The 27,414-nt window shown below is 40.0% G+C and overlaps 1 protein-coding gene across 1 annotated transcript in view; it reads right to left on the bottom strand.

The window, feature by feature from the left end:
* The window catches only part of LOC126249175 (nose resistant to fluoxetine protein 6-like), a 422,987-nt gene that overhangs the window by 15,932 nt on the left and 379,641 nt on the right, over positions 1–27,414 (bottom strand). The window contains exons 10-11 of the mRNA XM_049950831.1: positions 8,908–9,076; positions 6,257–6,450 (exon numbers count right to left, since the gene is read on the bottom strand). Of these exons, the coding sequence (XP_049806788.1) occupies positions 6,257–6,450; positions 8,908–9,076 (363 nt within the window). The remainder of the gene's footprint in view (positions 1–6,256; positions 6,451–8,907; positions 9,077–27,414) is intronic.

Below are 27,414 nucleotides of genomic sequence, written 5' to 3'. Positions count from 1 at the left end.
GACATCAAGCATGATGGGATGGAGGTGGTTCACAACAAAATTCAGGTAGTCCCAATCTGTAATGGCACCTTTAACTACAACTGCAGTCCTGCAGAAGTCCAGGTGAATGCCTTCCATTGCATGATACTGCCCTCATCACACTGCATCCTTGTTGCAGTTTTGAGCAGTTGTTTGCCTGGATAATGGCATATCCTGAGATGACCACTGATTTGGAGTAACAAGAAACATGATATCATCGAACCGGGTGATATGTTTCAATTGATCCAGAATCCAATCTTGATGATCCTGTACCCACTGCAGTCATAACTGATGATCAGTGTGGAAATGTGGCAGGAGAGGGGTCAGGGGATGGGCGGGGGGGGGGGGGGGGAGGGGGGGGGGGTGATCTGCAGCAGTCTCATTTTCAAGAATGTGCTTTAAAACACTTTTGCCTGCACTTGCATTCTATCCTGTTGTCATATATGCCATAGAACAGTGCCTATCCTCTTTTACAGAGGAGAGAAGCCTCCGACGTCCACATTCTGTGATGAAGCATGGACATTCAACAACTTGTTGCCTAGTTGTGATTTCACCATCCTTCAACAATTTTCCATAGATGCTCATAACAGTAGCGAGTGAAGAGCCAATCTACTTCCCTGTTTCTGTGATGCTCATTTCCAAGCATCAACCCATGACAATGTGCCCTTTATAAAAGTCACTTATGTCAGATGGTTTCTCGATTTGAGGCTCCTTATCATCACCAGAATGATTCCCCATTTGTCTCTGCAATGCTTATATACTTTCTTTACAATGTCACATGCCCTAGTATCAAATACTAATTGGTTTGATTTGTTTAAGTGCAAGTACCACTTGCGTATTAAGTATCCAGTATATTGGTATGTTCCCCATCATGCTGTAGACACATTTCCATATATCTCCATGTTCTTCTTGACATATTTTTGAGCATGTCTGGTTCATAATGCGAAATGCGTCCTCAACAGATTGCACAGTTCTTCATTTGTACCATAATGACGGCAGATGCATGTGCTATACTGACTTTCTGTAATGAGTTGTTAAGTGAGCTGATGTCAGGATTTCTTGGTGTCCATTTCAAGGGAGCTGGTGCTGCTAATGAATCACCATTCTGGAAAGTGTTTGTTTAGGAAATCGCGCACTGCAAGAGAGTAGTGGGGCAGCATATGGTCTCATAGTGGGCAGTGGTCATTATGTTTTGGATCATCAGTGTATATCTGCCGTGATGTTACTTTTTTTTTAAGGTTGAATTACGTCGAACTCCTCCCCCTCCCCCCCCCCCCCATCTCTCTCTCCATCTCCTCCTCCCCTCTCTCTCTGTCCATTTCCTCCTCTCCCTCACTCTGACCATTTTCTCCTTCCATCTCTCTGTTCTCTGCTCCTCCCCCTATCTGTGTTCATCTCCTACTTCCCCCTGTTGGTCAGTCCATCTCCTCCCTCCATCGCTTTCTGTTGCCATGTTATCATCCCCAGCTCAATAGGAAGCTGGTTGTTCTCAACCCCACACTATTTCTTTCCAAGTAGAAAGTAACGTGTGTACCAAGTTTGATTGAAATTGATCCAGGAGTTTAGAACGAGCTTATTTGTACACATATTTTAGCTATATCTCTTGCAAATTTTGCCCTGCAGTTACGTTTTCAAGCATCTCAGTGTCTATGATGACGTATCTCCTGACTATATGTCTTACAGGGATATACCGGGTGATCAAAAAGTCAGTATAAATTTGAAAACTGAATAAATCATGGAATAATGTAGATAGAGAGGTACAAATTGACACACATGCTTGGAATGACATGGGGTTTTATTGGAACCAAGAAAATACAAACGTTCAAAAAATGTCCAACAGATGGTGCTTCATCTGATCAGAATAGCAATAATTAGCATAACAAAGCAAGACAAAGCAAAGATGACGTTCTTTACAGGAAATGCTCAATATGTCCTCCATCATTCCTCAACAATAGCTGTAGTCGAGGAATAATGTCGTAAACAGCACTGTAAAGCATGTCTGGAGTTATGGTGAGGCATTGGCATCGGATGTTGTCTTTCAGCATCCCTAGAGATGTCGGTCATTTGTGATACACTAGCAACTTCAGGTAACCCAAAAGTCAATAATTGCACGGACTGAGGTCTGGGGACCTGAGAGGCCAAGCATGATGAGAGTGGCAGCTGAGCACATGATCATCACCAAAGGATGCGCCCAAGAGATCTTTCACGAGTCATTTTGTGAACCTTTCTTTTTTTTTTTTTTCTTTTTCTTTTTTTTTTTTTTTTTCCCCTAATATAACCCCATGTCATTCCAAGCATGTATGTCAATTTTTATCTTTATATCTACATTATTCCGTGATTTATTAAGTTTTCAAATTTGTGCTGACTTTAAGATCACCCGGTATTTTTGCAAGTACCTTCAATGGTATACATGAATACTGCCTGCAAATTATTTTGTGGCTAGAGTTAATAATAAATTATAATGTCATTGTATGATGAGGCAGTTTTCCATGCACCTCAGTGTTTGTGACACAATATCTTCTGAACTATGTGCCACATAAAGATATATTTTTGCAGATGCATTCAGTGGTATACAGGGTGGTCCATTGATCATGACCGGGCCAAATATCCAATGAAATAAGCATCAAACGAAAAAACTACAAAGAATGAAACTTGTCTAGCTTGAAGGGGGAAACCAAATGGCACTATGGTTGGCTCGCTGGATGGTGCTGCCATAGGTCAAACTGATATCAACTGTGTTTCTTTAAATAGGAACCCCCAATTTTTATTACATATTCATGTAGTATGTAAAGAAATATGAATGTTTTAGTTGGACCACTTTTTTCACTTTGTGCTAGATGGTGCTGCAATAGTCACAAACATATGGCTCACAATTTTAGATGAACAGTTGGTAACAGGTAGGTTTTTTAAATTAAAATACAGAACATAGGTACATTTGAACATTTTATTTCGGTTGTTCCAATGTGATACATGTACCTTTGTGAACTTATCATTTCTGAGAACGCATGCTATTACAGCGTGATTACCTGTAAATACCACATTAATACAATAAATGCTCAAAATGATGTCTGTCAACCTGAGTGCATTTGACAATATGTGTAACAACATTCCTCTCAACAGCAAGTAGTTCGCCTTCCGCAATGTTCGCACATGCATTGACAATGTGCTGACGCATGTTATCAGATATTGTCGGTGTATCACGATAGCAAATATCCTTCAACTTTCCCTACAGAAAGAAATCCGGGGACGTCAGATCCGGTGAACATGTGGGCCATAGTATGGTGCTTTGATGACCAATCCACCTGTCATGAAATATGCTATTCAGTACCGCTTCAACCGCACGCAAGCTATGTGCCGGACATGTTGGAAGTACATCACCATTCTGTCATGCAGTGAAACATCTTGTAGTGACATCGGTAGAACATTATGTAGGAAATCAACATACATTGCACCATTTAGATTGCCATCGATAAAATGGAGGCCAATTATCCTTCCTCCCATAATGCCGCACCATACATTAACCCACAAAGGTCTCTGATGTTCCACTTGTCGCAGCAATCATGAATTTTCTGTTGCCCAATAATGCATATTTATGCTGGTTTACGTTACCGCTGTTGGTGAATGACGCTTCGTCGCTAAATAGAATGCTTGCAAAAAATCTGTCATTGTCCTGTAATTACTCTTGTGCTCAGTGGCAGAATTGTACATGACATTCAAAGTCGTCGCCATGCAATTCCTGGTGCATAGAAATATGGTACGGGTGCAATCGATGTTGATGTAGCATTCTCAACACCGACATTTTTGAGATTCCCAATTCTCATGCAATTTGTCTGCTACTGATGGGTGGATTAGCCTTGACAGTAGCTAAAACACCTACTTGGGCATCATCATTTGTTGCAGATCATGGTTGATGTTTCACATGTGGCTGAACACTTCCTGTTTCCTTAAATAACATAACTATCTGGTGAACGGTCCGGACACTTGGATAATGTTGTCCAGGGTACTGAACATCATGCATAGGACATGCCCGTTGGGCATTTTGATCACAATAGCCATACATCAACACAATATCAACCTTTTCCGCAATTGGTAAATGGTCCATTTTAACACAGGTAATGTATCATGAAGCAAATACCGTCCTCACTGGCGGAATGTTGCATGATACCACGTACTTATATGTTTGTGTCTATTACAGCGCCATCTATCACAAAGCAAAAAAAGTGGTCCAATTATTACATTCATATTTCTTTACATACTACATGAATACGTAATAAATAATGGGAGTTACTATTTTAAAAAACACAGTTGATATCCGTTTGACCTATGGCAGCACCATCTAGTGGGCCTACCATAGCGCCATCTGGTTTTCCCCTTCAAGCTAGACGAGTTTCGTTCTTTGTAGTTTTTTCATTTGATGCTTATTTCGTGAGATATTTGGCCCAGTCACTATCAATGGACCACTCTGTATATGAATACTATCTGCAAAAATTGTTGTGAATAGAGTTATTAGTAAAGAAGTAATAAAAAATGCCTGAAGCAACAGTTTTACTGCATGAACAATGAAACAGTGGTAAGCAATAAAATAAGTTCCTTTCATCATTTTGTGGGGGTTGGTAGCACTAAAAAGCCTTGTAAGATTTTTAAATAGTGTTTAAAGTTGGTTCCAAGTCACTAAGTGCTCATCTTCTCAAACACCGGATAAATATAATCTGGCTATTTGCACATCATAAGCAATACATCCTTTTCACCCAAACCCCCATCCCTTTGAGAGGTAGGTTGTTCTTACTCTCACAGTGGTTCTTTCCAAAGGGTAAGTATGTGTACAAAGTTCGATTGAAAGCATTCCAGTGGTTTATGAAAAGATGTGGAATGTACATACATTTTATTGTACATATGGACTAAATTTTATAAAATACAGAAGGTCCATCATAAGATACTCATTAGCAAGTATATGTCCAGTTTTCACATGAAATATGAGACCCACAACATTCTTTTGGAGACACGATCGACATATTCCCAATTTCGTCAGCAGTGATCGTGAATTTCTTCATTTTTAAGTGATTCGATTTCTTTACCATTGGAAAATACTAACAGACTTCATGTTTCATCTAGATTTTTTTTTTTAAATTAGGAGAACCATTTCAATGCAGAATTTAATTTTCATGGGATGCATGATTCACAGCTACAATATAATGAGGTGATGTAAACAAAGTTAAGAATAATGATGCAAAAAAAGTGAGGCAGAATTGAAAAGGAGTGTCCATGGGCAAAACTGTTTAGAACAACTACATTCAGTTCTTTTAGGTGGGAATTTGTTTCTTCCTGAGACTAACTGCCTTTTATATTCAACTAATTAATGATTAGACCTAATGTTGAGGTACACATATCCCACAAATTATACAGAATGTCTAGAACAATAGAATCAAGTGTCACTTTAAATGAGACACCAAATTCCTTTAAGAAGCTATTAATCACAATTACCATATTTAAAAATTACAGCAGTAGCAATTTCAAATTTTTATAAACCAAAGTGTTAAAGGGATGCCCATTTTTATTAAATTATTCAGATGTTAATAAAAATGTTTAAAAATGCAGCTGTTCATTAACTCAAGGAAACTGTTTATTACCCATTTTGAAAAGTGGGTAACTAATCAAGTTTTTCAAGGGCTGTGAAAAAAAGTATTGAAACCTTACAAATTTACTGAATAACAAACTACAACCTTAAAGCTTTAAGTACATTTTAATGACATATTGTAATATAGAGAAACAGAATTCAAAAAAGTTTTAATATTTTAAAGGAGTGAGGTAACTAAATGGATATATTAATTAAATTTGATATACATGTACATACACAAAAAACAGTACTATACAATAGAGTGATAACATTCAAGAAAGGGTGTGCTGGGAAGTACCAAGATGTTAGAGCCCAGCACAAAAACTTAAGCATATTGATTACAGTGTGATAAAATGAAGCAATGACAGAAATGTCAAATCAGTTATGTGATTATAATTTAAAATATATAAAACTTCAAGTAGGATGAAAATTATCCAAACACTTCCATAAATGTTGTTAATAACATAGATTTGGTTACACAGGAAAAATGGACTTTGTGATAAATGTTAACAATAAGTCATAAATGGCTTTAGGCTGCCCATTTCAGTGGCCAAATACTTATAAATATGTTTCTTTATATTTCTTTTTTGTAATATTATTAACTATTTGCTGAGCAATACTCACGAAATTCCATAAAATACAAAGTGGGTGAGCCTTCTTGTGTATGTCACATAAAAACGAAGAAATGTTGATACAGCTGCCAGTAAAATTAGTATTAAAGAGCCTTTCCTTGGCCACTTCCAGAGAAGATATACAAGCAGTGGAGATATGGCAAATAATTGTGTATCTATTCCCACATGGTGTGTATGTGTCAAGCACTGTGAAAATAGAAATAAGGGTAAACAACTGTGATTCAGCAAGTATAGTAAACTGAAGTTTTAATACTTTAAAAGTGCTACATGTGAGTAACTATTTATTGAAAATTTTTTGCTATCATTATTCTGAAAATTAATGATTGTGGCATTTCAGCAATTGCATGCTGTTCTAAGATTTATGATACAAGCTAATTTGATATACACAATTGTTATTTGCAATAGTTATTTTTTTACCAGACTAATTTTGGAGCAATTGCTGCCACTGCCCCACATCTGTGGACCCTTTTCAGGTAATGATACATATTTATACACTATTCCTTCTGCACATATTTAGTGAAACACAAGAGAGTTATGTATTGACTGGGAGATCTTTGAATATCTAGATCAGAAAGGGTTCCTTCCTTCATGCAGACTGGCACATTTCCTTCACGGTGTGTGAGCTATTTGCCTACCTGTTTTGTTAAGATGACTGTGTTCAATATGCATAGGGTGCAGTGAAGTTTTGCTTTCAGAGGAGTATGAAATCTGGTACCAGTACGTAACTTACCCCTCTCAAAATATTTCCAAGAGGCCACCAAATTTCATGTCCCCGTCTCATGAACAAATTACAGCAACAGAATGACATTTCTGAGACAGTGCAGAAAGCATCAGAAACCAGCCCAAGGTGCCAAAGTATAGGCTGGTAATCAGTAACTATACATCAGTATGTGTCCCCACCCTTTACTGTCCAACTGTTGTTGGTGAAAACTGCTTCCACCATTAAAATCCGAACTTGCTAATTCCAAATTGAGATCCAGCATATAAATGTGCCTTAATGTACTTGGTTTTGTACATATGTGTTCTCACTGTTAGCTCAGCTCTACATGTTGTCAAATGCAACTTCATTCCTTTGTAAAATTCCATGTAGGATTATTTAACAAGGATAATTTCAGTTAATGTCGGAACAATAGTAATCACTTTGGAACCAACTTACATGTGAAGCAAGATCTGATAACATTAAATGTTGAGCGTTATTTTTATTGAAGTGGACTTAGTTATTGTGGAATTAAATATGTATAGCTGTTTAGATGAAAGAGGGCAGAAGGTTAGGATTTAACATTTAATCACCATGAGGTAATAAGAAATAGTGCACTTGCTCATTTACAGTCATAAGGGGGAAGGAGGCTGGGGTACATCTGATTTGTTAAAGAACAACCTCAAACTTATGAAATATTCATGATTATCATGCACAAAATATTTTAAATGAAGCTGTCACCTCTGCATTAAATCCCAGAATTTACATTTACACTGTCCAGTTACATTAATGGGACCACTGCCTACATTTGTCATTGACATACAGTAACCACTCACAGAAAGCAGGTGGAATTACTAATAATGGTGGGTATATAAAGCATGTCGGCGGGACACAGAAAACAATGTAGTCATTGTCATAATGCGGAGATGGAGTGATTTAACTGAAGTCCAAAAGGATATGATCAATGCCTTTCAGGACAAGGGTACAAGCATTTCTGAAATGGCTAAGTTTATAAACTGTTCACATGCTGCTGTGGTACTGTGTATGGCAAAATGGCACTATTTAAAACTGGCACTGAGACAACTGTGGTGTATCACAGACCATAAATGACAGGGGTGAGTGATGCTTGTGGAGATGTGTATGGGCGAATAGACATGCAACTGTTGAGTAACTGACTGCCCAGATGAACCAAGGGGCTACCAATACTGTCTCTTCAACAACGGGCCTTTTCAGCAGGGGCTTGGTTCGTGCACCCAAGCTGACTGCTGTTCATCGGTGATGATGGTTGGAATTTGCACACCAGTACCACAACTGGATGTCCACTGAGTGCAGACAGTTGGTCTTTTCAGATCAAACATGTTTTATGCTCCATGGGGCAGATGGCTGTTGGCATGAAACATCTGAAAGCAAGCACCCTGCAACAATCGTCAGAAGGGTCCTGGCTGGAGGGCATTCCCTGGGTGATCTTGTCATTCTGGAAAGCACGCTGGAACAACACAAGTATGCATCTGTCCTTGGCAACCATGTCCACCCTTATATGCAGTTTGTTTTCCCTCAGCACAATGGCATCGACCAGCAGCGCTGTGTTGCAGTGTGACACACAGCTTGCAGTGTACGTACATGGTTCGAGAACCACCATGTTGAATTTATTGTACTCCCCTGGCCACCAAACTCCCCATACATAAACCCCATTGAGAATATGTGGGACCACTTCAATCAGGCTGTTCATGCCATGGGTTCTCAACTGAAGTAGGCATGACCCCATATCCCGGTCAGTACCATCCAGACCCTCAATGATTCTCTTCCTGCATGTCTTGCAGGGTCTGCACTGCAAAAGATGGTTATTCAGGCTTTGACAGGTCACCACATTAATGTGACTGAACAGTGCATTTTTTGTACTAATGACACCAATACATTAAAAAGGTCAACATTAATGGTTTACTTACCATATTTTCAAATCCAAAGTAGTTGTGAATGAAAAGCAAGTTACGCCACCAGTTTTTCTTACAGATATCTGAATGGTGACGCACTACTAGATTCCACTGTGGTCCTGAGCCCATCCAAGGAAGCAGGAAAGTACAGAAAAGTATAATTGTGGCAAGATTAGGCACCAACCTGCAGTTATTGTTAACAGAGACTGAAATAAATATTATGTTTATATTTCCAGAAGTTACAAATCATTTACTCCCCTTATGTATGAAATATCTAGTAAAATAATTTTCTTAATGTTATTGCTTCCTAGGATTTCATGATTCACATGCCGTACAGCAAATGAATTTCAGTTACAGAAATACTCACTTGAACAAATATTGAATATGAAAATGTTTCTAAAACATAGTATGTATTGTATCACTAGCATTTTTGCAAATATTAATTTTTAGAAATCATTTACTAATTTTATAATTAAACACTATTTAGTAAAGTGTTAAATTTTCCTGGCACAATGAATTTATTTAAAAATAACTGTAGGTATTAGATGACCACAACAATATAAAGCAATAATAAAGTCACATAACTAAAAAACTTCATATTTTGTTTCCAAAAATTCCTGAAGATTATAGATTTGAATTTATGATAAGTTGCTGGAAATGGATGTTTTATTCATAAACCCCAATGGCACTTACACGCAATTGGACTCTGCAATAGTAAAAGATCTCGAGGAGCTACAAAAATGCCTGTTAGTTCCATACTGTAAGTAAAACAGAACCAGTTCATTTTTTATTTTTTTTTCAGTATTATGTGAGTTTACATCCAGCTGGATCTTAATGGGCTCTGGATAAATAGTCACAGTATTATTCAAATAAAATTTGCATAAATTTGACGCCACAGAATGGCTAACATGAGTAACACAAGGTATTGTAATAGTGGCTCTTAGAGGATAACATTAACGTAGAAAATTTACAACAGCTCACTATCTTCAAGGAATTGGCAGCAGCTGTAATACCCAGGACATAATGGATCTTAAGTATTCTAGCAAAGAAACAAAAATAAAGTTTTGAAGATAGACCTAATACTCTGTGAGTTACTATATATTTGAGTTATCATTGGCGGAAGACCACACTTGTTTAAAAAACTGTGTGTTCTATACATGAAAATCTTTTCTCAGTCTACAGTTCACTGATTATATAGTGTAGTTCTTTCTCACTTGATGACAACTACAAAACTCACAGGGAAATAAAGAAACATTGATGTTGGTAGCTGCCAGTGTAATTAGTATTAAAGAGCTTTTCCCTGGCTGCTTGCAGTGAAGATATACAAACAGTGGAGATATGTAGTTGTACATAGGTACAGATAAGCTTTATGAACCAATGATACATGTGTATTATGGCTTGCTTCTAGCCCCAGATATAGCTTTTTGGTGTGTGATAAGTTGTCTCAGAATATATTAATATATGACATTAAAAAGATTAGTAGAATACATCAGCTTAAATATTACACAGTTGTCAACTATAAAAACTATCCTTGTACATATAGCTATTTTCAAAAGCTGCAAAAAAGAAACCTAAGTTTCTGTTCTTCCATAAAAGTCAAAATGCCACCTTAAAATGCAGAAATGTACTTTTAAGAAAAAACCTTGAATCAAGAAAATATAATAAAATATTAAAAAAGTGAACTAACAGAAAAAAATTAAATCATGGTATTATAATTTTTGGGTCACAAATAGTGCCCCAAAATAAAACAACATAGATGAAGTGTTGTATTAAAATGCACAACATCAGAAATTCTTCGTTGTTACATCTCAATATTTTGAAGCCAAATTTAAATTGTTTTGTCAGTAACAAAAATAATCAGCCCTATGTTATGCAGAAAAGAATTTTCCTTGATTGGTTGCAGTGCTACACATCAACTGAATTGTTACTACTCAATAGTCCCATATACCTCTTGAATAGCAATAATTTCTTCTTTCTGTATGACTGTTTAAATCTGAATAACATTTAGTTAATGATAGTAGTTTTTCTCTTCAAATACACAAATTTATTCTTACTCACATAACTTACAACGTATGTTTACAAAGATTTATGAGAACTCACCAAGAAAAAATTGAAAAATGAAAGTAAAAGTGATGCTCAAGTCATGCAAAAGGAAGAACTAGGGTGAAATGAAATGATTGTATGGCATTGTTGGCCAGGATTCCCCATGCGGGGAAGTTCAGCCGCCGTATTGCAAGTCCTTTGTAGTTGATGCCACTTGGGCGACTTGCAAGTCAATTATGATGAAATGATGATGAAGAACACACAACACCCAGTCATCACGAGGCAGAGAAAATCCCTAACCCTGCCGCGAATCGAACCCGGGACCCCGTGCACGGGAAGCGAGAATGCTACCGCAAGACCACGAGCTGCGGACAGAACTAGGGTGAAAAAGTAGTAGTTACCAAAGTCTTAGTACAGAGAAATATTTTAAAAAATCCACACTGAATGCATCTGACAAGAAAAAACAAATGATGTAATAAAGTAAAGAAAATAAAGATTATGTGGTAAAATGAATACTGGTACATACGTAATGGAAAGTTACAAAATACCAAACATCAGATAGGCACTCAAAGATGAAGATAAACCAAAAAAAGAAGTCAAAGATAGAAATGGAGCACATGTAAGAAACAAGCATATAAGAGTATATAAGAATTGAAAGATGGAGCTAAAAGTAAGTTGATGAGGTCTGCATGAAATAATATAGAAAGTGATATGGAGAAGCAGCTATGAAGATTGAACTTTCTAAATGTGATGTAAGACAAGAGATTTATGTAAGCCAAGGTAAAAAGAAATAAAAGTGTGTAAGGCTTGACAGGACAGGACATAGTAAGAGAGGGAGGAAGGAAGTAGGAATGTGAAAAACAACAAGGAGAGGATTTACAAAATGCTTTCCCATCAGGACTCTGAAACACTGTTAATTAGAGAAAAGATTAAAACAACTTCAACAGCATTATTACAACATAGGGTATTGAATAATTCTACTTGTATTAGAAATTAGTTTTGTGTGAATACTGATATTTTGTCCATTGCTTCTGTTCATGTGTACTGAAGTGTGCAGATGACTATTTCATTTTCATCTGTTGTTAGTGTGTCCCTTCATTATTAGGAATGAAATATTTTCTACTGTATAATATTAATTTTAAATTTCATGGTGTACATTTTTGCAGCACCCTTGTAATAATCGTAAGTGGAAGTTATCAGAATACAGAATGGAGAAATAAATGGTGTACAAATAGGTTTAAAGAGCTTATAAATGCATTATTTAAGAATGTTTAAGGAGATGGGACCTGGATAAGCTGAAAGAACCACAGGTTGTTGAGAGCTTCAGAGGGAGCATTAGGGAATGATTGACTAGAAAACGTGAAAGCAATACAGTAGAAAACGAATGGGTAGTTTTGAGAGATGAAATAGTGAAGGCAGCAGCTGATCAAATAGATAAAAAGACAAGGCCTAGAAGAAATCCTTGGATAACACAAGAGATCCTGAAATTAACTGATGAAAGGAGAAAATAAAGAAATGAAGCAAATGAAGAATGCCAAAGGGAATACAAATGTCTCAAATATGAAACTGATAGGAAGTGCAAAATGGCTAACAGGAATGACTAGAGGACAATTGTAACAATATGGCTACAGGAAAATTAAAAAGTCCTTTGGAGAAAAGAGAAGCAACTATACAAATATCAAGGGCTCAGATGGAAAACCAGTCCTAAGCAAAGAAGGGAAAGTTGAAAGGTGGAAGGGGTATATAGAAGGTCTATACAAGGGAGATGAACGTAAAGCCAATATGGTAGAACTGGAAGAGGATGTAGATGAAGATGAGGTGGGAGATATGATAAAGCAAGAAGAATTATACAGCTCAGTGAAGCATGTAAGTTGAAAAAAGGCCCTGGAACCAGATGACATTTTATCTGAACTATTGATAGTCTTGGGAGAGCCAACCATTACAAAATTCTTCCATCTCATGTGCAAGATGTATGAGACAGGCAAAATACACTCTGACTTCAAGAATAATATTTTAATTCCAATTCCAAAGAAAAAAGGTGCTGAAAGGTATAAATATTACCAAACTATCAGTTTAGTAAGTCATGGCTGCTAAATACTAACATGGATTCTTATAGAATAATGGAAAAATTGGTAGAAGTCAAACTTGGATAAGATCAGTTTGAATTCCAGAGAAATGTAGGAACACGTAAAGCAATATCGATCCTATCACTTAGAAGATAGGTTAAGGAAAGACCAACCTATGTTTATAGCATTTGTAGACTTAGCTAATGCTTTTGACAATTTTGACTGGAGTATCTCTTAGAAATTCTGAAGGTAGGAGGGGTAAAATACAGGGAGCAAAAGGCTATTTACAATAATACAGAAACCTGACAGTAGTTATAAGACTTAAGGGGCATGAAAGGGAAGCAGTGGTTGAGAAGGGAGTGAGACAGGGTTGTAGCCTATCCCTGATGTGATTCAATCTGAACATTGAGCAAGCAGTAGAGGAAATTGAAGAAAATTTTGGAGTAGGAATTAAAGTTTAAGAAATGAAAACTTTGAAGTTTGCCCATGACATTTTAATTCTGTCAGAGACAGCAAAGGACTTTAAAGAGCAGTTGAATGGAATGGATAGTGTCTTGGAAGGTGGGTATATGAGGAACATCAATAAAAGCAAAAGAAGGATACCGGAATGTTGTTAAATTAAACCAGGTGATTCTGAGCAGATTAGATTAGGAAATTAGATACTTAAAGTAGTAGATTGGTTTTGTTATTTGGGCAGCAAAGTAATGGGTGAGTGTAGGAGCAGGGAGGATATAAAATGTAGATGGGCAGTGGCAAGAAATGTGTTTCTGATGAAGAGAAATTTGTCATCATTGAATATAGATCTAAATGTGAGGAAGTTTTCTCTGCAAGTATTTGTATGGGATGTGGCCACGTATGGAAGTGGAACATGGACTATAATCAGTTTAGAGAAGAAAGAAGCTTTTGAAATGTGATGCTACAAAAAAATGCTGAAGATTAGATGGGTAGATCACATCATCACGAGGAAGTACTGAATGGGACAAGGGAGAAAAGAAATCTGTGGTACAACCTGACTAGCAGAAGGGATCAGTTGGTAGGATACCTTCTGAGATATCAATGACTCATCAGTTTAGTATTGGAGGGAAGTGTGGGGGATAAGAATTGTAGAGTAAGACCAAGAGATGAATACAGTAAGCAAGTTCAAATGGATGTAGGCTGCAGTAGTTATTCAGAGATGAAGAGGCTTGCACGGGATAGAACAGCAGGGAAAGTTGTGGTGTCACCGCCAGACACCACACTTGCTAGGTGGTAGCCTTTAAATCGGCCGCGGTCCTTCAGTATACGTCGGACCCGCGTGTCGCCACTATCAGTGATTGCAGACCGAGCGCCGCCACACGGCAGGTCTAGAGAGACTTCCTAGCACTCGACCCAGTTGTACAACTGACTTTGCTAGCGATGGTTCACTGACAAAATACGCTCTCATTTGCCGAGACGATAGTTTAGCATAGCCTTCAGCTACGTCATTTGCTACGACCTAGCGAGACGCCATTATCAGTTACTATTGATATTGTGAATCATGTACCGTCCAGACCGACGTTCACCATTAATGGATTAAAGTTAAGTATTCCACCAGCTACGTCCTTTTTTCTAAATTCTAATTTCCTTGTCCTGTTCCAGACCTCATGCCAACCTGCATGAGCTAAAACACGTGCCTTTCGGCCTCCTCTAGTAACACGGTGTTGGCTCTCCTGCCAACCAAAACATTGGCGTCGAGGCAAAACTGCGTTCTTATCGATATTGCCCTGATTTACTTGTGTAATGGCTTCACCACAATCTCCAGATGTACTGTCTGAATTTTATCGCTTACAGAATCAGCAGACGCAGGCCTTACTGGATGCCCTTGGACAGCTCGTCCAGGGTCAACGTGCGATGCAAAACAATGCGGCAGCAGCCGCTCCACCGCTAACGCAGCCACAACACGCTGTTGCACCACTTTTTCGACCTTTTGATGCTGCACTGGAAAGCTGGACGGAGTGGTCACGCCAATTTGGATTCCATCTCGCCGCCTACAAAATTCAAGGTAACGAGTGGCAGCCTTTTTTGTTGTCATTGGTCGGCGTCCAAACGTACCGTGTGATAGTCAAATTATTTCCCTGCCGTGACGTAGCAACTCTGTCCTACGACGAAATTTTGTCTGCATTAGATGCATATTTCAAAGAATCAGTCAATGTAGTTGCGAAAAGGTATACCTTCTTTCGTACAAAACGTATGGCAGGTCAGACTAATTGGGAGTGGGTTGCAACCTTGCAAGGCCTTACTAGGGATTGTGCTTTTGAGTGTCAATGTGGACTCCCTTATTCAGATACTATGGTACGTGATGCAATTGCACAGAACGTTTCTGCTGTTCGTATACGGGAACAGATTTTGAAACTAGTCAATCCCTCCCTTCAACAAGTGATGGACATATTGGATCGGCAGGACACACTTGACTTAGCTCAGGAATCATTTGAAACTTCACCAGCCGTGTGTCAGGTTAACCGGCCCGCTGGGAGAGCTGCACGGAGCAGTAAACAGCCCTAGCGCCTGGCCGCGCCGCTGCCGAGAGGCTCTCAGCCACGTGTGCCGTGCAAGCAAGCAAATGCAGTGCTAAAATCATGCCCGCGGTGTGCTACTAGACAATCGCGTGAGAATTGCCCGTCACGCCAGGCTATTTGCTTTTTCTGTAATAAAAAAGGACATGTTCAGAGTTTTTGCCAGAAAAAGCTCAGAACAGACACTCACAACCATTCCAGGCCCTTTGCTTTGCGCCAAATTCGAACCAAGGATACTCAGGCTCGTGAAACTTTGCCCATGGAAATTCATGTAGTTCATTCCACTCCGCCCAGTGCCACTCTCTCTAACAGTGACTGTGTTCGTCCCACAAATAGTGTGCGTCGGCATCGCCAGAAATCCTGTCAAGTCACAAGTGATTATGTACCAGTGTCAGTTCATGTTGCACGAGACAGTCGCTCTTGTCATCAGTGGGACAATAAACTTTTTGTAGACTTGGACATTAACGGCAAAGTGATACCATTCCAGCTCAATACCGGAGCTGCAGTTTCACTGATCAATCAAGACATGTATAAACAGCTGGGCACACCTCCGTTGCATGCCGCAAATGTTAAGTTAACTAGTTGTTCAGGTCAAGATCTCCCTGTATTAGGACAGTGCAGCCTTCTTGCAACATACAAAGGACAAACAAAACTTGTGTCATTTTACGTCCTTCGTTCTTCTTCTGCAGTGAACTTGTTTGGTTTCGATTTATTTCAGTTGTTTAACTTGTCTATAGTAAATCAGGTCCTATCCGTGAACCAGACTGTGCCTTCAGACAGTGTTTCTCGTCGATGTGAAGAATTGTCAGACATTTTTGCACTGGGCCTTGGTTGCACTAAGAACTATAAAGCACATTTGGAACTAAAAGTAAATGCGCAACCGAAATTTTTCAGAGCGCGCAATGTTCCCCACGCATTGCGTGATGAGGTCGCAAAAACATTACACGATTTGGAATCACATGGTGTAACTGAACGTGTGCAGGCTTCTCTCTGGGCATCACCCTTAGTAATTTTGCCAAAACCTTCCGGAAAATTGAGACTTTCTGTGGACTTCAAGGCAACAGTGAATCCACAACTAGTGATTGCAATTTTTCCTTTACCCTGCCCGGAAGATCTTTTGGACAAACTGTGCCCGGGTAAATATTTTTCGAAGTTGGACCTAGCAGATGCGTACTTGCAAATACCGGTGGACGAAGACTCCCAGCACGTTTTGGTGGTTAACACGCATCTTGGTTTGTATCAATTCCAACGACTGCCATTCGGGTGTGCATCTGCCCCTGCATTGTTTCAGCAATATCTCCGAACTGTTTGTGCATCGGTCCCTACTGCAGCAAACTATCTGGACGATATTGTGATCTCCGGAAAGACGGAAGAAGAACATTTAACCAATCTCAGAACATTATTTCAGGTCTTGCGACAAAATGGTCTTCGCTTACGGAAGGACAAATGTGTGTTTTTTGCTCGTGACTTGCCCTACCTGGGACATGTACCCAATGCCCAAGGCATACATCCCAATCCCGAGCACCTCCATGCCATACATACACTCCTGGAAATGGAAAAAAGAACACATTGACACCGGTGTGTCAGACCCACCATACTTGCTCCGGACACTGCGAGAGGGCTGTACAAGCAATGATCACACACACGGCACAGCGGACACACCAGGAACCGCGGTGTTGGCCGTCGAATGGCGCTAGCTGCGCAGCATTTGTGCGCCGCCGCCGTCAGTGTCAGCCAGTTTGCCGTGGCATACGGAGCTCCATCGCAGTCATTAACACTGGTAGCATGCCGCGACAGCGTGGACGTGAACCGTATGTGCAGTTGACGGACTTTGAGCGAGGGCGTATAGTGGGCATGCGGGAGGCCGGGTGGACGTACCACCGAATTGCTCAACACGTGGGGCGTGAGGTCTCCACAGTACATCGATGTTGTCGCCAGTGGTCGGCTGAAGGTGCACGTGCCTGTCGACCTGGGACCGGACCGCAGCGACGCACGGATGCACGCCAAGACCGTAGGATCCTACGCAGTGCCGTAGGGGACCGCACCGCCACTTCCCAGCAAATTAGGGACACTGTTGCTCCTGGGGTATTGGCGAGGACCATTCGCAACCATCTCCATGAAGCTGGGCTACGGTCCCGCACACCGTTAGGCCGTCTTCCGCTCACGCCCCAACATCATGCAGCCCGCCTCCAGTGGTGTCGCGACAGGCGTGAATGGAGGGACAAATGGAGATGTGTCGTCTTCAGCGATGAGAGTCGCTTCTGCCTTGGTGCCAATGATGGTCGTATGCGTGTTTGGCGCCGTGCAGGTGAGCGCCACAATCAGGACTGCATACGACCGAGGCACACAGGGCCAACACCCGGCATCATGGTGTGGGGAGCGATCTCCTACACTGGCCGTACACCACTGGTGATCGTCGAGGGGACACTGAATAGTGCACGGTACATCCAAACCGTCATCGAACCCATCGTTCTACCATTCCTAGACCGGCAAGGGAACTTGCTGTTCCAACAGGACAATGCACGTCCGCATGTATCCCGTGCCACCCAACGTGCTCTAGAAGGTGTAAGTCAACTACCCTGGCCAGCAAGATCTCCGGATCTGTCCCCCATTGAGCATGTTTGGGACTGGATGAAGCCTCGTCTCACGCGGTCTGCACGTCCAGCACGAACGCTGGTCCAACTGAGGCGCCAGGTGGAAATGGCATGGCAAGCCATTCCACAGGACTACATCCAGCATCTCTACGATCGTCTCCATGGGAGAATAGCAGCCTGCATTGCTGCGAAAGGTGGCTATACACTGTACTAGTGCCGACATTGTGCATGCTCTGTTGCCTGTGTCTATGTGCCTGTGGTTCTGTTAGTGTGATCATGTGATGTATCTGACCCCAGGAATGTGTCAATAAAGTTTCCCCTTCCTGGGACAATGAATTCACGGTGTTCTTATTTCAATTTCCAGGAGTGTTCTTGCCTTACGCCATTCGATCCCCAGAAGCCCCTTTTGTTGATGGTGGATGCATCGGATTTTGGAATCGGTGCTGTGCTTGCGCACAAAGATGGATCACATGATCGACCTGTTGCCTTTGCGTCCAAATTGCTCTCGTCTGCGCAAAGAAATTATTCACAGATCGAGAAAGAAGCATTGGCTCTCGTATTTGGTGTTACAAAGTTTCATGATTTCTTGTATGGCTGTCACTTTACCATCATCACAGACCACAAACCTTTGACATCACTTTTTCATCCGAACAAGCCTGTACCTCCACGTACAGCGCAGAAATTCATTCGCTGGTCTATTTTCCTCTCGCAGTACCGCTATGATATCTTGTGTCAGTCCACTGCTAAGCACGGAAACACCGATGCGTTGTCCCGTTTGCCTGTTGCTGAGGATAGAGCATTCGATTCCTCCGAACTTGCTTGCATGTTCATTGATTCGGAAACCGATGCTGTGGTCAAATCGTTTCCGATTGATTTTCGTTGTGTAGCTACAGCCACAGCTGCTGACCCTGTCCTTGCTACCTTTCTGCGTTTTGTTGCTACGCAATGGCCCTTGTCAAAGTCATGGACCGGGGATCCGTTGGTTTGCCGATTTTTTGCTCACAAGGAGAGACTTTTTGTTCGGCGTGGTGTTTTGCTGTTGCGTTCTGATAGTGATCAGTCCAGGGTCATGGTCCCACGTTCGCTACAGTCCTCTGTCTTACGGCTTCTCCATCAAGGACATTGGGGTATAGTGAGAACGAAACAACTTGCTCGTCAGCACTGTACTTGGTTTGGAATCAATGCCACGATTACGAATATGTGCTCTTCTTGCATGGCGTGTGCCGAACAACAATCAGCCCCACCGCGGAAAATCTTTCAATGGCCAAAAGCCACTTCCCCTTGGCAATGCTTACACATCGATTTTGCTGGTTCATTCTGGAATGCTCGATGGTTGGTTGTGGTTGATTCATTCAGTAATTTTCCTTTTGTTGTCCGGATGTCTTCCACGACGTCATCTGCCACCATCCAAGCGTTATCTGCTATCTTCTGCATTGAAGGTCTTCCACAGACTATTGCTTCCGACAATGGCCCACAATTCATGTCTGCAGAATTTCAGTCATTCTGCAAGGCCAACGGTATTCAACGTCTGACGTCCGCGCCAGTTTCGCCACAGTCAAACGGTGCCGCTGAATGATTGGTCAGGACTTTCAAGTCGCAGATGTTGAAGTTAAAAGAGTCACTTTCTTGGGAGGACGCGTTATTGCTCTTTTTGTCCTCGTATCGCTCTCAGCCCCGAGATGGTCGCTCGCTGGCTGAGTTGCTCAACGATCATCATCATAGAACCTTGATGTCTTTGCTACATCCACCGCATCAGGTTCCTGTGCAGCAGCAGACACCTGCTTTTGCTCCAGGCGACGTTGTCTACTATCGTCACTACCGAGGTTCACGGCGTTGGCTCGCAGGGCGCATTCTTCGCTGCCTCGGACGCATTATGTATCTGGTTTTGGGGGCCTCTGGTGAGGTGCGCCGGCATCTCAACCAGCTGCGCCTCTGTCGTCGCATGGGATCTGCCGCTCGCCATCTGCTTTCAGCGACGGTGCCGTCCGGTCGGCACCCTGGGGACCCACCTACTGGCTCGCCTCATCCCCAGGTGTTCCCGACGCTGCCTTCCATTTTGCCCCATGGCGACGTGCCGCCGCCACCACCGCCGCCGCCTGTTCTCCCGCCGGCGACGCCCGTAGTGGACGCGTCGCTGCAACCGCCGGGCGCCTCCCTGGGTCACGCGCTGCCGATCGCTTCCCGTGACCGGATGTCCTCCGACATGGAACTCTTGCCCGCTCCGGACCATATGTCGTCTTCGCCCGTCGGGTGCCCTGGCCCGATGGAGGTCGACCCTTCGGCCCCTCCTGTCTCTCTGAGGGTGTATACACCGCATGTTGGCGTGCACCCTGGAGCAGGTTTTCAGGCGTTTCCTAGCTCCCCGCGGTCCGAATGGCAGTGTGCGGGTGGCACAGCCTCGCCTGTTGTTAGGCTCCCCACCTCGGCGCATACGTCAACATGGGATCCTCCCCATGGCGGGGGCGGAAGCCTTATGCCACAACCGTACGCCGATTTGCGGGGGAGGAATGTGGTGTCACCGCCACATACCACACTTGCTAGGTGGTAGCCTTTAAATCGGCCGTGGTCCGTCAGTATACGTCGGACCCGGATGTTGCCACTATCAGTGATTGCAGACTGAGCGCCGCCACACGGCAGGTCTAGAGAGACTTCCTAGCACTTGACCCAGTTGTACAACCGACTTTGCTAGCGATGGATCACTGACAAAATACGCTCTCATTTGCTGAGACGATAGTTTAGCATAGCCATCAGCTACATCATTTGCTACGACCTAGCAAGGCGCCATTATCAGTTACTATTGATATTGTGAATCATGTACCATCCAGACGGACGTTCACCATTAATGGATTAAAGTTAAGTATTCCACCAGCTACGTCCTTTTTTCTAAATTCTAATTTCCTTGCCCTGTTCCAGACCTCACGCCAGCCCGCATGAGCTAAAACGCGTGCCTTTCGGCCTCCGCTAGTAACACGGTGTTGGCTCTCCTGCCAACCAAAACAAAAGTTGCATCAAATCAGTCTTCAGACTGAATACCACAACAACAACAACAACAACAACAACAACAAGATTGTTGAGAAACATATAGAGTTTGTTGGTAGTCTCCAAAACTATTCTGGATTCATCATTATCATCATCATTGTCATCACTAATGAATAAACCATTTCTGCTTTATTCTGCCCTCAAAATTCTTGGTCTGACCATCTCCTTCTGGACCAGTCACCATTCGTTGTTCCATGTTTAAGCTTGTATTTAGCAACATCTTTTGAATCCTGGCTCCATCCTTGCGTATTATGTAATCTTTTTATTTTTCCTGCTTCAATTAAGGTTAAATATCTTCAGTTTTTTTTTTATGTCTCCACAATTTTTTCTTATGCCATGCTGCTGACAAGCCTTCTCTCAAATCTACTTTTCTGGTTTGTTGGTTTGTTAGTGTCCAATATTCACTTCCATATACTAATGTTGGCACTGCAGGCACTTTGAAGCATTTTGGAACTATACCCATCTACTATTCTGAACCTTCTTCTAGACTGTGCTATACATTAACTGGAATTTTTGCAACTTTAAAGTGATATAATAGTGTGATGTAAAGATAATTTTGTAATACAGATATAACAATGTGTTGACCTGACCTATTGTTTTGTTGTCAGTAGCAGTCTTAGCCCAGACTAGCTCAGTTTTCTGAAAGTCATTACTTTGGTCTTTGTTTTTAGAGATGTTCAAATTGTATTTATGTGCTACTTCAACATATGTCCCTTTTTGGAGATCACCCTCTGATTCCATTTAAAACAAACAAGCAAAATGGAATATAGATGTTTTAAATGAGATTGAAAGAAACTGCAAAAGGGTAAGGTATGGATAACCATAGGAGAATTGTAAAGCTGCAGAAGCATGTATGGATATAGGAAGGATGGATGCTACATACAGGAAAATTAAACAGACCTATGAAGAAAAGAGAAGCAGTTGTATGAACTTCAAAAGCTTATATGGTAAGCAAGAATCATGCAAAGAAGAGATCAATGATAGGTGAAATGCATATATAAAAGATTCATATAAAGGAAAGAAACTTGAAGATAATGTTATTAAAAGGGAAGATGAAGTGGATGAAATAGGGAGTGTAACACTGTACGAATAATTTAACAAAATACTGAAAGATCTAAGCTGAAACAAGGCACTTGGAGTAGATGATATTCCCTCAGAACTGTTAAGGTCCTTAAAAAACAGGACATTGGAGTGTAGTTGACTCAAACCACTTGATGTTGCATGAATTGGATTAGGAAGTGAGACACTGAAAGTAGTAGACAAGTTTTGTTACTTGAGCAGAAATAAACTGCTGATGGTAGAAGTAAAGAGGATACACAGACTTGCAGTAGCAAGTAAAGATTTCAGATCTGTTTCACCTGGTATGTAGAACACATGAGAAAGGCAAAATAACACCTGAATTTAAGAAGACTGTAATAACAGCAGTAGCAAAGAAGACAGGTGTGAATATTCCCAAAACCATTAGTTTAATGACATGGTTGTGAACTACTAACACAGGTTGTTCACATAAGAATGAAACTAATGATAGAAGGTGACCTGAGGAAGATCAGTTTAGGATCTGTAGAAATGTAGGAGCATGCAAAGCAATACTGACCCCATAACAGATCTTGAATAGTAGACTAAAGGAGGATGAACTTGAACTTACAGCTTTTGCAGGTGGCCTTCTTTTCTTGGCCCTTGGCCAAGGTGGCAGGACCTCAATCGACGTAATTATGAAGTTTTAGGAATAAAATACAGGAATTGAAAGCTTATCAACAACTTACCAACTTGTACAGAAACCAGACTATAGATGTAAGAGTAGAAGAAGGACATGAAAGGAATGCAGTAGTTAATAAGGGAATGAGCCAGAATTATAATCTATCTGCTGTGTTATTCAAGCTGTATGCAGAGAATGTAGCAAAGAAAATCAAGGAGAAATTTGAAAAAAGAATTAAAATTCATGTAAAAGGAATAAACATTTTATGGTTTGGCACTGACATTGTAATTCTGTCAGAGATGGAAATCGGCTAAATTGAATGCATAATTTATTGAAAAGATGTTATTAGATGAAAAATCAACAAAAGTAAAACAAGAATAATTGTGTGTTATTGAATCAAACTAGGTGCTATTGCATGAATTGGGTTAGGAACTGAGACACTGTAAGTTTTGCTATTTGAGCAGAAATTAGCTGCTGAGGTTAAACAGAAAGACGATAAGTAGACTTGCAATAGCAAGTAAACCTTTTCTGAAAAAGAATCAAATTTGTTATAAATTTGTTAACATCTGATGTAAATTTAAGCTTTAGGAAGTATTTGTATAGGGTGGAGCCCTATTTGGAAATGGAACATGGACAGTAAACAGTTCTGACAAGAAAAGGACAGAAGCTTTCAAAATGTGGTTCTACACAAGAATGCTGAAAATTAAAGTGATAGATTTGATAACTAATGAAGGGGTACTGACATGAAATTGTTGAGAAAATATCTTTATTGTGCAAGCATCTGTAAGAAAGATTATGTGGATAGGACATATCCTGAGGTAATGTATACTGAAGTTCATCATTTGTGATTATAGAAATGCTTCAGCTGGTTCATTGTGTTGTTGTGCTTTATATGTTTGATGTGTTCTTCAAACATTGTTATACTTTTGAGGTTTTATGGTGTTTTATGAACATGTTAGCAGATGGTTGGTAAACGTTTCATATAATGTGGCAGTTGTAGTAGACTTTGATGATAACTTGACATAATAGAAGTGCAAAAGACAGGACAGCAAATTGAAAAACTCACTCATCAAGAAAATTAGGGAACTATAGAAATATAATGAGAACTGTTTTAGAGTATGATGAAATCTTGGATGTCACTAAAGGTAAAATGATTAAACCAGATGAAAGTGCTCAAAACTACAAAACCAGTCTTGCTACATGGACCAAAACCATTGCAAAGGCAAGGAAGTGCCTAATTCTGTTGCCTGACACCAAGCCTTTACTATATACTGGGGAAAGCAAGGCCACCAAATAAATTTTGGGATAAGTTGCATAAGGTTTATGATGTTCACTCAGCCAAAAAAACAGCGATCTGCTTAGATGCAAATTTCAAAACATAGTCTGGAAAGCATTTGTTGGTATACAAGGCCATCTAACAAAATTTGATGAAATACGTACTCTACAGTTTTTGTTAGACAATCTGATCAACGACAGTCGACGGTGACCTTTGTGCCGATTTTGGCAAACTTTGCCCAGAGAGTTCATATTTATATGCTGAAGAGAAAACATGGAATACATTATAAAAACAGTGTTTAATTATGAGTTCAGCATAACAGATCATGATGATGAAAGTGATGTTACAGCTGTGATGTCAAAGATGAATGTTAACAAACTACATCTGAAGCAGATATACTAAAAACATCTCATTATAAAACAAATGAAGAGAGAAAATGATTTTCATGTGGCAAAGTAAATCACTTACCAAAACAATGTAACACAGGTTTGGTTTGCTTTAGATGTAAAAAAAATTGCCATTGATGAAATGAGAATTTTAATGTAGACTAAGGAAAAGACTGTGCTGTGTTGTCAACTAATGTAATGTCAATGGGACATTCAAAAATTGTAGGCACACTGATAATTAAAAATTGAGAAGAATGTTTTAACAGTGAGAGACAACAATATTTCTGTAGATATAAACAAGCTGGATTGCTATGAGTGATATGTTGATAGTGGTGTGACATAACACATAAAAAATCAACCTGGTTGGCACACTAACCATCTGAAGTTCCAAAGAAGATGGATAGTGACAAAAACGGTGTACAAATTAAAGTGTCTGGTATGGGTCAAACTGATGTACATATATTTGGTGGGCAGAAATGGACAGAGTAACAGTTCAAAAACATTTAGTTTCGTTTCTCAAAAACAATACTGGTTGATAAAGAAGAGTCTTGTGTTGTTGTGAAACAGATGTTACTTAACAGAAATGGTGTGGGGAAATGAGTCACCTAAATAAATGCTCTGTGCACAAGTTTTTGAAGGACTGCAGAGTAGGGACAACAATCGATAGCAGCTTTTTTGAAGGGTGCATCTATGGTAAACATTATATGCTAGTGATTTGGTGAAAGTGTGCAGAAACCCACTAAACATGGAGAATTAGTTTATGCAGATGTTTGCAGACCAGTGTAAGAAAATCATTTTCAGGGTCACTGATACTTTGCTGTCTTTAAAGATGATTTTTCCAGTTTCTGTTTAATGTATCCTTATGAAATGAAAAGAGTTATGACTGTTTTTTAAAATGATAAAGACTCAAGCTGAAGTTACTGTGATAGAATTACATTCAAATGGTGGCTAGGAATTCAATAATAAAGATGTGCACACGTTTGCTGATTCAACTGGACTGAAACTTCCAATTATTGCACAATATACTCCTAAGCAGAATGGAGTTGCTGAATGGAATAATAGCATCCTAATATTTTTCACTCTGTTATGCTTAATACCTATCAGAAGTATTGTGGAGTGAGGCAATTTTGGCTCCAATGAACAATTTGAATCAAACTGGACCCACAAAAATTGAAGATAACTCCAAAAGAGATATTTTGAAGGCGGAAGGTTGTTTTGATGATTTGGTGATATTTGGAATTGAATGCTATGCCAGGATTTCATGCAAAAATGGAAGAAGTTTGATGCTAAATCTTCAAAAAAAGTAAATGTGACTGACTATGATGATTGGGGGTATAGTGTTTATTATTTGGAAAAAAGGAAAAAAAAAGTGTATGTATGAATCGAGGTGAAATTCAACTGCATACAATTACAGAAACCACTTACTCAAGGGACTAAAAGGGTTGTTGATATGTGAGGTACAGAAGAAAAGATATTACAGAAACTGAACATGAAAATGTTGATTTTGAAGAGGTTAGTTAATGGGATTCTATGAAGCAAGATGTAGTTTTAAGTAATGAATGAGTTAGCGACCATTTGTATGACAGTGAGGAAGCAACTTGGGAAGATGAAATGAAGACAAATGGAGCCAAAATGTACATAAACAGTGAAATTTGAAGAAATCATCATGCTACTGTGAAGATTCAGCCCGTCAACCAAGAATGGTGCTTCTCTGGGAGACAACAAGGAATTATAAAATAGTAGTCAGTCAGAAAATTCTGAAGAATGAAAGCAAGCAATGGAGGAAGAAATAAATTTTCTGAAGAAAAATAAAACATGCAGAATACTTTAAAAAACTAAAACAAAAAAGTTCATTGAAAGTCATGGTTTTTTTCTACAAAATTAAATTCAAATACTGAAGCACTTCAATATAACACTCGATTGCTGGCAAAAAGATTATGTTCACACATTTGGCCCTGAAGCAAGAACAGAGACAATGTGAGCCATGCTGAGTGTTTCAATTCAACATGGTATGTATAAAATATAATTTGATATAATGAGAGAAGGATATTTACATGTATCCACCAGAGGACTTTGATGGTGATACAGGATGTGTTTATAAATTGCTGAAGAGGTTGTATGGCTTAAAGCAAACCTCAAATTGTTGGTAAGAATGTCTTGTTAAATTTCTTAGTGACTGCAGTTTACAGAAGAACTGTTCAGGTCTGTGTATGTTCTATGGTGGAAATGTTTTATGTTGACATTGGATTGGCTATGGGCTCAGCCCTGGATCTGTGACATTTTTCTGAACTGGGGCAAAAACTTGGTAGTGGCACCCCCCCCCCCTTCCCCCTGCCACCAACTAGAGCATTTGAGATAGGATGCCAAAAATAAAAAAAAGATTTTTCAAAAATTTGTTCATTTTGTAGCACATACATTTCTGAAGAGTTTGATATATGAAACATATATATCCAAGGAAATGTAAGGCATGTTATTCAATCTTAAGTGTGTCAAAGTGCAGTGCTACACCTCTTCACACTGCATTATTCTATCTCATGTTACTGTATTTCACTCAGTGTAGTTCAAACATGTATGTTTTGTAATGGAAGCTATCAGACCTATATTCAGGAAAGTGCAAATTAAAATGTCCTGTGGCGTCTCTGCTGGTCCCAGTCTGCCAGGGTACCCCTCACAATTAATACTTGGTGGGATTATTTGTGGCCAGAAGAATAAGAACTCCTCAGAGGATTTGCACTCTTTATTGCCTATTAGCTAATAACTTTCTGTTTTGTGTGAGAAAATTAAATATAGGAAACTTAAAACCAGTAAAGATAAGAGACAAGCAAGACAGTACACATTTCTTCAATCCTTAGGCCCCAGCATTTTTCTCTCTCTGATCTTGCTATAGCCTT

The sequence above is a fragment of the Schistocerca nitens genome, chromosome 3 (assembly GCF_023898315.1).
Source record: "Schistocerca nitens isolate TAMUIC-IGC-003100 chromosome 3, iqSchNite1.1, whole genome shotgun sequence".
Classification (NCBI taxonomy): Eukaryota; Metazoa; Arthropoda; class Insecta; order Orthoptera; family Acrididae; genus Schistocerca; species Schistocerca nitens.
Note: the sequence above shows the minus strand (reverse complement) of the source record. Positions and strands in the feature narration are given on the sequence as shown.